We start from the raw sequence: 12,391 nt of genomic DNA on the forward strand, positions 1-12,391 counted from the left end.
ACATGTGGACAATAAGTGCTAAACTATTTCTAAAGTGTATTTCTAATATGTATGCAATTGGATTTGCGTAAAGCAAATGTTTAAAATTTAAAATTAGTATATTGTTTTTAAGTTTACATGGAAACTATAATTTCTTCAGATTAGCTGTCATGACTTTCAACTTGACGAAACAATTTTTATAGTCCTGTCTTCGGCTTGTCTCAGGGTAGTCGTGATATTGAGTCCCAAGATAGCCTGCACTTGATCGGACCAGCGGGTAGGTGATCGATCGACCCATGTATATAAGGTAACGTTTTTTTTTGATAAAAATAAATAGAAAAAATATTGTCTTTATTTACTGGCAATACATGCAATAATTGATAAGCTATGTTTTATATAAAAACTTAACACAATACAGCACCGACCATTAAGCTCAGTATTTATAAACATTGAGAAAGAAGTTTAATGCAAAGAGGGTTAATTCCGTGACTGGCGGCCGTTTATTCAATTAACTCAATAAATAGTAGTCGCCAACGTTAAAGCAATAGACATTACGATAATCGTATATTGTGATATACAATATATTTATCGCGGAAATCTTATAAACGAAATCACACTATATCACGCTAAAATTATGTTATAAAAAAGAATAAACGCTAACGAAGAAAAAAATTGACTTTCGAATTTTCAACAAAAAAAACACTTTTAAAATAATGGCAATCGACACACGAATAATCCCGAAAAAAATAGTGTTGATTTGCAAAATTTCCACTTTCAAAAGATACTCACCACTTTATATCTAGAGTCTTATGACATACTCAATATAAAAAATTTGAAAAAGAAAGAAAAAACAATTTAAATTTAACAAATTTTTTATTTTTCGTATCACATTACAAAAATGGCTTAGAAGCTTGTTTAAAATAATTACAAAGTTATCGTTAATTATAAAATTTTAACTAAACTCATTAATTCACCATTCCTCATAACTTAACACGATGTTTATCTACGCCAGTGAGCTTTAATGTAAGTTATAAATATCAAATGCGTGTTGTCGTTTCATATTTTAACACGTCGCTCATATTTTATGCTCGGTTGCTTTTAAAAAAATATCAGTAATTTTAATTTTTATGTTTGATAAAGTCCACAAATTAATTGCAAATATAGAAAACTTCTAGGGTAGATAAAATTATGTAGTCTATACTATTATTATAAAAAAGAAAAAAAAAATGTTTGCTTGTTTTGAATAGCCTCTGAAACTATTATATTTTACTACGGGAAGGTACAGTTGGATAGTCCCCGGTGTCATAGACTTTATTTATTACTAGATTTATTTTTAATTCTAGTCGAACAAAGTAAATCACAAGACCCCGTAATATTATCTAAATCAATAAACAAACCAAATTCACATGAATGTAACAACTCAATTGAAATTCACAACACAATAGGTTAATTGCTTTTGAAAGTTAACAAAACGATATTGAGCATTTGAAGCGTTTGTGGCACACAGAAGGAAATGCGGTAAGAAGCGAAGCGAAGCGTAACACCTGTAGCATAGTATTACAAGCAAAGAGAAAACAGAACGCAGATTTTGCTCTATATTAAATTAGATCAAACGAGCCAGTCTACCAAACGGTTCGCTAAAATTTCGCTTCGCTAACGCTTCGCTGCTGTGTGTTACAGTCGTATTTAGATCCATGTGCGGTGCCCTCCCTTATTTGAGGGGAAAATTGCTTTCATATTCGATCGTCATTCGTAACAGCGGCTGATATGATTGCCCACGTTTGATACGCTTACAACCGCAAATGTCCACGAAATTAATTAGTCCCGGACTATGGATGGTTTAGATTGGTATTAGTCTGTGTTACAGTGAAAGGTGAACCGTATCTTACTGCGAATGGGGAAAAGATGAATATTATATAACTACGTATCAAATAATGTTAATCTAAGTTTGAATAATAAATATTATAGTAAGACGTTACTTTTTTATTTTTAAATTTTAATAAGATGACGCTGAAACTAAATATATTTAAAAAATGTTGAAACCTTTTTCCAAGTTGCTTGAGTGAGTTATTTCCGTCGACGAGTTTTGAAACCTTAAAAATGTTAGTGGTATTTTGTGTTGGTGAAACTAAAAGTTTTTCTTCATAAGAAGTTTTACGTTAGTTAGGAATTTTTAATATTCTCTGTATTTTATTATTTAGTAATTTTTTTTAAATATACTAGACAGTATTAAAAAGGGTTCTTGACAGGAAGATGGACGGACAACAAAGTGATCCTATAAGGGTTCCTTTTTTTCCTTTCGAGGTACGGAATCCGAAATTAAAATAGGACGTTATTATTTTAAGATATGTTTATGTCTTAGCTTTTCTATTAAAAAGAATAAGAGTTAATATTGTAAACAACAATCATCATATTATAGAATTCTAAATAATATAACGAATGGTCACAAACTGTTTCTGATTTGACATATAAAACAAATGAAAATTGCAATCTTTTTTTTTTCTCAAACAACAAACATTTTTAGGGGATCATTAGAATTCCTTTGAGGTTATCATAGGCCGTACTTAACGAGGAGTCGGTGATAATTCGGGTGAAAATAAGCGGCTAATTGATTAACGAGCCGCCACTCGACCTCGTCTCTTATTCGATTACTCTTCATTGTTTATCAAATTATGGGGATAAAAAACCCAAAAAAGATCAATTTATTAGGGCTGAATATTGAAAGTAAAGTTTGTTTAATAAGGGATATTCGTTAAGTACGAAAGTGAAAGATGGCACGAGGCCTGCGTACATAGATCAGTAGTTTGTTAAAATTAAAAGCCTACGGCTCCGTCCGCGCGGAATTGAAAAAAAAAACATAATTAGTAGGCTATGTGTTCTTCCCGACTATTTTTTATATGTATGCCAAATATCAGCCATCCATCCATCCATCTAAACATTCGCATTTATAATGTTAGTAAGATATAAGACATTTAGCTGCAAGATATATGTAACTAACGACCAAGGATTTAAGGAAGGAGAACAATCTAGTAGCAGATGTGTTTACAATACCATAAACACGAAATACAATTTCATATTTTGAATATGAAACGCGGTCCACTAAACAAGTTAACGCGGCGTTACAATGTGAACGTAAAACAAAGCGCGGCCGGCTGCGGCGCGCCGAATAAATTAATATCATTCCCAAACTAACTGACTACAAACAGAAACATTATAAATGCGTTAACAAGCTGATTTCGTATTCAGAATAAATAATCTCCATTCATTTATTGTTTTTTTTTTTAATCTTTGTGACTGGCAGCAGACTCTTGACTTTAGAGTTCGAAAATAGAAAAAGAAATTCAGATCAATACAATTTTTGTAGTCTACAGATTTGTTTATAAGAGAATAAAAAAAGCAGCCTTACTCCCGTAACGCCAGAGGCACAACAGCTGTAGTGCCAACCTTTAATGTTTAAGTAAAGATTTGGCTTTGTAGGTAAGGAGGTAAAAGAAACAATGGAGATTCCAACTGTCTAAGTGGTACTGAAATTAGATGGTTGGCTACATGCAGATACATTTAGTATGTAGTTTACTAAAACTTAACTCATTAAAGAAAGTAGTACACGTGTAAGCAAGCTGATAAAACAAGTAAAATCCGTTGCAGACGATGCAGATATCGTGTAAAAGGGCGGTGACAAACTGCGTACAGTCCCAAACCATTGCTCACGTTTAGTGCGGCGGCCGGCGCGGCGCAAGCAGGGCCATAGCTTACATTAGTTAGCCGCGGCTTGTCTATGGACTTTCGTGAACGTAAGTGCTATAACCAAATTTGCGACAAAACTAGAAAAAAAAACTAATAAATACACACACGCTGGACTAAATTATGAAAATATCCAACCAACCTTTATTAGATTATACTACACATTTAGATATCAGACTTGCGTAGAAATTATTAAGATATCACAAATCGTAACAAGTACAGATATGAACAACAGTAATTATTCATTCAACGACGTTATTAATTTGTAAACTTATTCCTTCCAATTATGAAGATGTAAACCTCGAGTTACTGTTTAAGTCACAGCTTGTGACACTTCTTGGTATGATTAATGCGAATATAAGTGGCTACGTGTTGCTCGCGACTGTACCCGCTGGCCGTCCGCCAACGACTGATAATTTGATAAAAAGACTCGCACAAAGCGGCTAACTGCCAAACTGCTTCTTTATGGCATTTATTAACCAGTGTTACCAGTCGTTAGGGCGCTAATGTACTAAATAAATCGTTTACAGACTAATTGCTGCTATTAACATGTTTAATTTGAATGCGGGATTTTATTGATTATCACACGTTGAATAGGCGTCTAATGAGTGTTGCCATTTTACGCTTACAATTTTAAAGTTTATTGGTAATATCTACTTATTGTTTACCGCTATCCTAAATTTAAAAAATACTACAGTTGTGTTCCAAGAATCTGTTTATAATTTTGAATTAAAACCAGCTTAATATTTTTTTTTGAATTACTGCTGCTATAAAAAAACAGACAACTAATAATAAAATTTTATTTTATTTTTTATTACTTGTAACATTGCCCGCTTGCAATAAATGTACAATTTTGGTCAATAACAAAGGACGTAACATTAAAATAGACATTCGATGACCACTGCTAACATTCGATTTAATTCGATATAAAATGAAAGCATTGGCCACCAACAATGGTTGTAATAATAAAGATGGCCGCGACGCTAATTCTGCACCGATGTTTACGATTGTCGGACATACGACTATATAAAAATAAGTGGGATTGTTGGATTGTATGTTATTTAATATCTTAAGTCTCAATGAATCTTCATGTGATTTTGCACACGTGTTGTAAAAGTACAGTCAGCTGCATAAATATATATACATATAATATAGCTTCATAAAATTTCGTTCGATTTCTAAAATATATGTTCATGTATCCGACCGTACGCTTCCGATCATTAGATTTTATTGACGACTGCATAGTATTTCTGAAACAGAAAGCCTATACAAGTTTCCCAACGTAAGGAAATGAATATATATTTTGGCATATGACTGTACAATGAACGTATAGAAAATTAGAACATGCACGCATTCTTAATAGATTTTTAGCCAGGAAAATAAAAGAATGCGTGTAAAGCCGCACGAAACAATGAGTTTTTGTATAAAAATCGTTAGTTAGTGCGTCTGAGCGCGCGATACAGGGATTTTATACGACCGAATGTGTCGCTAATTTAATGTCAACACAATGTGTGTTTTAATGCAGTAATGTTGTTAATTTATTCATTCATATGAACATTATATTAAATAGGTTATGTTAGGTTAGGTTATGTTATAATATTATAGATTAGACGAAGTCTTTTGACACGTGTATATTTGAAAATGTCTGTTTTGATCGTATGTTTTAGAATTATAAACACATTTATCCTGTTTACTTCTAGTAGTAATATTATATTAATAAGATAACACAAAAAACAGCAAAACATTTTCAAAATTGATATGTTTCCTTCCGCATTACGTGCACATCAAAGGAGAAAAAAACTGGGTCTGTGGTCCACGCCAATATCAAACCCTCTTCTATATAAATCTTTTATACCTTAGAGGATGGTGTGTTTGGTGCAAGTTATACGCTTTTTGTTGAAAAAAAAAATTTTTAGAGAAGTATTCTTTTACTGTCTTTACTTCTTAAAATGCCTTTCCGATTTAGCATACTTTTACTGGATATTAAATGTAATTTTTTGTGTTTTATTTTTTAATTAAATTTTGGAGATTTTTTTTAAATAGCATATTTGAAATAAATCCACAACTTTTAATTTATTAATTAAGGAATTTATTTAAATTAGACGCATTTTCTATTAATGGAGATATTTATTAATCTTCTTGTTTTTTTTAATTCGTATATTCTCACGCTATGCTTCTTTCACTTGTACCACACGAAAAAAAGGGTCTTATTATCAATAAGAAGTTTAATCCCACGGGTGAAGGACATAGATTTCATTGATTGATACAATTTGACAAATACATTGTCAAAGATAGTTTTCTTTTTACTAAATTAAATATCAAAACTTTCATATATTTATCTAACTAAATTTCTTAACTAAGAGATCAGATGTACTTTTTAATATTTCAATTTTGTGTCGTTGATTTTAATTTAGTGACACTTAACACTCTGGTAGTAATCATGCGGTGTCGTTAGTAATTATATTTCGAATCGATATATATATCATATCTTGGTAATAAATCGCAAACCGTACACTCACGTTCGACGTTCATGTCCTCGGAGACCCTTCGCCTCAATAGCATTAGGCCCTTAATAACATGAGTGTGATTGTTTTGACACAAACCATGAGATTTACGGACACGTTTACGGTTGCCTACTTTGATTGAATTTAAGGTATATCATGCGATTGAAAAGGGAATTTTTGGTATTTGTAACTTTAAGTCGAATATACGTTTAATGTATCGTTAAACTAGCACAGAAATTACTTAATTATTTACATGAAAAACTATTGGTTTATGTTACAGTATGATACATTCATTGGATGTAGCATTTGAACTTGTGATTTTTTTTATTCCGAACAACGTATTTCCATGTAATTCCCGCATTGCGAATAGCCGATACTGTCTGTAACCATAGCGGCTTAAACGCTTAAGCGGTTTTAAGTATTTTTGCAACTGACGACGTCCAGATAAGGTTTTTAAAAACAATTGCATTCTCACTATAAACCGGCTAATTTCGATATTGCACGACTCTGTTGGGATTCAGTCGTGTTTTTGTTACACCGCATGTTGGCGGTTTCACATTATCTGGAACGTATACGTTGTTTTCTTGAATTGCAAATTTCACTAGCTAGCCAGCGGCGTTGTTGTGTTGTTTTTGTATTCTCGGGCTAAAACAGATCTAGAAATAGCGTAGAGCTGTAATTTAAAAACATAGTGTTAACATAAATTAACAAACGCAATCGTATAACAACATTTCCGGGATATTGAACTAAGCATTATAAATTTTTGTTTCATAATCCTATAGCTAGTAATTTCATGCACACTTTCGATAGCATTCAGCCGAAAATAGAGGAAAATTATATGCGATCGTGAAAAAAAGCAGCAGGTATGGATAACTAAAATTTCAAAGTTATGCCCTTTTAAAAAAATAAGTTTAAATAAAGCACAAGCATATGAAGCATGCATCCATCGTATTGCGACACTTCGAAACGTAAACAACACTAACCTTGTAGGGTTGCATCGTAATTAAAAAGCAAAAGGGGTCCAATTGCAAGCGAGTGCACAATAAAGCGCGTGACACACAGCAGAAAAAAAGATTATTCGGTGTATGCGCGCACTAATAATAGGCAAGTCGCACACGTGGTCCTTGTTAGCGCGTCTTTCAACGCGTTAACCCTGCTACCGCCGTCGGTAATTGCCTCGTACATAACCAAATAAACAACAAGGGACGCCATGTAATGAGCGTGAATGTTTTTAGCCTTTTATAGCTTGTTAAGGCATGAAATTGTGTATACTTTGATATAAATCACACGTGAAACTTTAACCCTTTCGCTTGTCGGTATATTTTTGAGTCACATCTGCTTTAAATTTACCGAGTTATTAAAATAATGTTTGTCATTTTGTATAGTTTATTGATTTATTAACTAAGTAACATGTTTATTACTCGTATTTTAAAGTTTGTACCTAATAAAATTAGTTTTTCTGTTCTATTTACATTGACTGTTATTTATTATCTTTAAGGCTTATTCATAAATTCATATTTCACAGGATAAGTATTATAATAATTATCAATTTAAAACAATGATATAAAATCAATTAAGGGACGACTGTGTGTTAAATCAAATATTGTTCCTTTATCAGTTAACGTAGAGACTGAGTATCCGAAGAGGTTTAAGAGATTTGGTTCTAACAAACTTATACTGATGGATTGTGCTTTAATAATGTCTCCTCGTTATCATTTCGATGTTTGTTAGTTAGTAAAGTTAGCGCATTGTGGTGGTCTGTGAGGTATCGTAGTTATAATTCCCGAGGCGCGTCTCGTTAGTCGGCCGTCTTATAGCATTAGCGGACCGCAGACGAGCACGTCCGCCGGCGCAAGGGGCGCGGGGTGAGGGGCGAAGACGCGGGCTGCAGGGGTCTGGGGAGCCGCGCCTCGCAGACCAAGTGTTAAGTCCGTTTTATTAAAATACGAGTTTATTAATTTACAATTTAATTTTGAAATATATGAAATATTTTTTACTATTTTCGTTATATCTTTTTTTTAAACAATGAATACTGTGCTTTAATAGTATGAAATTAAGAGGATATGTTTAGACTAAGAAAGTTTAGTTTGATATTACATGAAATTAAATCTATGTTTAAATGTTGTTTGGTTTTTGTTAAAAGTTTCATTTTTTTAAGTATTTCCTTTTTAAAAGTGACTATTAAAAATAATGATTCAAGGGAAGCGAAAAAGTAATAATAAATAAAGTAAACGGGATTAAATCTGGAAGCTTAAAGAGTTTGTGTTCTTCAACATAAAGTAAATTTGTTCCTCCAATTTGCGAATTCCAAGAAAGCGCGAACGCTCGACAAAAACTCTTGAAATGGCCCTTTAAAGAAACTTACTGTATAAAGATTTGTTCACACTCAAATAAGAATCAATACTAATTGAATACTTTATTTTTATTTTCAGTTACTGTTTTTCTGTTTAATAAAATAAGGTTACTGTTGTCTTATAATTTTTGTTGAAAAAAAAATTGAAATAATTTCTTGAGAAACTCTCTTATTTCAAACTGTGGTTAGCATATTCTCATCTTTTGACTATTCCTTTGACTTTTGACTAAAGATGGATTTTTTTTTTAATTTATTACTGGACAGACGGTAGATGGCAATATTATGTGCGTAAGGAAGTAATTTTTTTACTTATGGGTTTGTATGTATGTTAGTTTCATTTGCATCAGTTGGTTTAGGCCTCGTTTTAACATTTCTTATGGAAATCATTTTGCAAATAGTGTGCCCAAGTCTTTACCGACCCTTCGAACTGAGACGAAGTCGAGTCACGGTCGAGTCAATGATATAAGGGCGCCGCCGTAGCGCTAATTGGTTGCGTTTATAAGACAACTGATGATCTCACACTAATGAACGCAATAGTTGCACACCAAGATATCAATCTAATACTTAGACTAGTACTAAATACACTTTTATGGTCTTTATCGCTCTAACTATGTTAATGTTGGACTTTAAGAAACTTTTATAGGAATTTTGTTATCGTTAGAACATTTATATAAATAAATAAGAGATAAGTAAGTACGTAGTACCGTTTCTGTCTTGATATTTACTTAATTGGAAAACTTATACAGAACATCATTAGTTTAAGTTAAGGTAAAAATCATAATAATACAAGTTCGCCCGCGACTCCGTCCGCGCGGAAATTAAAAACTATAATTAGTAGTCTATGTGTTCTTCCAGACTATGCTCTGTATGTGTTCCAAATTTAATTGAGATCTGTTAGGCCGTTCTGGAGATATCTTCTAACATCCATCCATCCATCTAAACATTCCCATTTATAATATTAGTAAGATTACAAGAGTTATATGCTTTCAGAAATCATTAATTAAAATTGCGAGCAAAAGTAGTACTAAATATTCAATTTCATATAACGAAAAATACAGTTTATACAAAGCGAATTTTAAAAACTAGGCTATAAAGTCATAAGAAGTTCGTCAAGTTCAAGTCCTTTGGCTATTTGCAATCAAATAATGTATAAATATGTATGTATTTCATGTTTAATTTAATGCTCATGGAGGATTCAATTCACGATCCGACAGGCAGAGTTGAGTCGGCATTTTCTGTGTAATTCGCCACTAATCAAGTTATGGTCGCCAGTGCTCCACAACTTTTATATCATTAGCCGGCACTCTTTTATTAAGTTACGGTTTATGTTCACTACTCAACTTCTGTATGACACAAAATTGTTAAACTAACGTTAATTCTATACACATTCAAAGAACATCGGATTGTTTTTTTTTTCGTATAAAATTTTTACACATATAGGATATCGAAAATATTTGCTATATGTGTTACAACGTCAACATACTATAATATGTCAAAAATTGTATGAGTTTTTTCGTTGCACTTTACGTAGCACAAATTTTGTCCATAACGTTGCGAATAATTTCTCGCAAATGTTCAAACCCTCTGTATCTCTTCGTATCGTATTTTTAATAAAACATTTAAAACAAATAGATTACAAGTAAACAGTATTTAATTATCTATTTAGTATCTGTGAAACCAAAATCAAAATACCTTTTAAGGTTAGTTAAACGTACCTTTCCAACCCCCGTAGGTTCTTTGACGCCGAGGCGACGCAGCAGAGCGGGCGGCGGCGCGGGGGGCGTGCGGTGTAACGCGGAAGCGAAGCCCCCCGCCGGTGCGGCGTCCTCATCGCGTCGTCGACGTTCCCTGTGAGGGGAACCTCCGCTGCATTTTGTTGTTGACGCTCTGAGGACAACATATACTTTATTAACATATGTTTTATTATAAATTATTCTGTTTTGTGGCCGTCAAAGTGACCTAACTTATAACCATTTCGGGTATATTTTCGATACTTCACACAAAAGACTCAAGCTTGTAAAATAATTAATGGAAAATCATTTTTTTTTATAACACAAGGTGGCAAACGAGCGTGCGGCCACCTAAAATCGCTGAAATAGCGAAGTGACCGTTGCTCATACACATAGGCAATTGCATATGCGTTGCCTACCTTTAATCGACGGAGGATAGGATGCACAGAGAGAAAATATTTTCCCTTTGCATGCATCCTCTCATCCGAAAAGTCCACTGGACAAGGATGGGAAGTGGATTCCCATCCTTCCCTTATAAGCAGGAGGGTGGGAGGGAAAGAGGACTAAATTAGGCCTCCGAGAAACACACTCATCAGACGAAACGCGGAATTGCTTCCACTTGACGCCTGTCTTCTGTGTGGTCGTGGTATTTCACCGGGCGAGCCAGGACAATTCGTGCGAAGATGTTAAAGCGGGCTCTACCACTGTTATGTTGCATTTGTTGTTAGATGTTTACAGCATGTTAAAAACAGAAATATTCATTACATAAATTGACGACCGTGTTTGCTATTTCTACCAGTAACGTTGTATGGGCAGATTCTGCGATTAGAAACGCATAAAACAGTCATTATTCATTACAATGGATGCCGGTCTACACAATGATATGGCAACATCGATGTAAAGGATTGCAACAGGCATGGGGAACATAAGTACACAAGAGAAAAACATTTTCGTTGCTTCGCTTAATACTAGACCATAGGAATTCGAACGTAATAAATGAATAGGACGTGATGTCCCGGCTGACCTTTTTACATTTTTCAAAAATTCGCCCCCGCGTCAATACCCCGGAGCATAAAGGGCCCTGCACACGATCCCGTGATGGATGGAGTCTACGTGACGACTGACTGTAGGCCGTATTTTATTTTAATGCTACCCACCAAACGGCTTTCCTGGGCGGGGTTAAAATTGAAAATTCTCTCAGAATATTGGAAATTGGCTCGACGTCGCTGGATGACATCGAAGATCTTAATATATTATTGTACATTGATATTCATGCGACGTCGAATGCCGCATATAAACAAGGTATTAAAGATATTAATCACCTCGGAGTCTTTTTCCAATTGAGATCTTTGTCACACTGAATACATTTTTTAAAAGTTCCTTTGGGCAATAATATCAGTAAGAAATTCATAGTTTCAACATTTTAATTGAGGTGTCCTGTAGCAAGAATGATTAATAGTAACAAACAACACTTTTGCAGGTGAATATAGTAGACGTAAACAATGGACGTAAAACCTTTAAACAAAACACAACTAGACATTACTTTCTTTCTTCTAAAAGGTTGTTATTTTTATTTGCCAATTGCAATTTGTTTCAATTGCATATTCTCAATGTTTATAAATAAAACCGTAATATCGTGGTAAGGCGCGAGTGTAGCGTGCGGCCGTCGCGTGCCAACTCCCCTCTTGGTGTAATGTGCCGCGGGCTATTAACATTCTTCTATGGGAATGTTTAGATAACTCTCGACTTTGGTGGCTGAATGTTGCGGGCCCTTCGTGCAACGTATGTGCAGCGATAACGCGCTAGGGGCCCATGTTGACTAATTGAAGGGTCATGGTTATATAGATTTGTTTGAGTTCGACAGGTTAGGACGATGGCCACTTTATTTCGGAACTTCACTATCGTTTAGAAAGAAAGGACAGCAATTGAAATCATCAATAGATAAATCCTAACTCATTACTTATTGGTAAAGAAAGCTATGGATATGAAACTAATTTTTTAAAATTATTTTCTAAAACGTGAAATTCAACAAACAAATATTATTGGAATACCATAGTACCATACATGTTCGTTTACCGTTTGTA

The 12,391-nt window shown here is 33.8% G+C and overlaps 1 protein-coding gene across 2 annotated transcripts in view; it reads right to left on the bottom strand.

Annotated features, from left to right (window-relative positions):
• LOC106127374 (kinesin-like protein CG14535) overlaps positions 1–12,391 on the bottom strand; it is a 173,874-nt gene that overhangs the window by 25,209 nt on the left and 136,274 nt on the right. For both annotated transcript variants that reach the window (XM_013325457.1, XM_013325464.1), the window contains one exon: positions 10,293–10,464. In XM_013325457.1, coding sequence (XP_013180911.1) covers positions 10,293–10,464 — 172 coding nt within the window. The remainder of the gene's footprint in view (positions 1–10,292; positions 10,465–12,391) is intronic.

Source organism: Papilio xuthus, unplaced genomic scaffold (genome assembly GCF_000836235.2).
Source record: "Papilio xuthus unplaced genomic scaffold, Pxut_1.1 DF828952.1, whole genome shotgun sequence".
Taxonomy (NCBI): domain Eukaryota; kingdom Metazoa; phylum Arthropoda; class Insecta; order Lepidoptera; family Papilionidae; genus Papilio; species Papilio xuthus.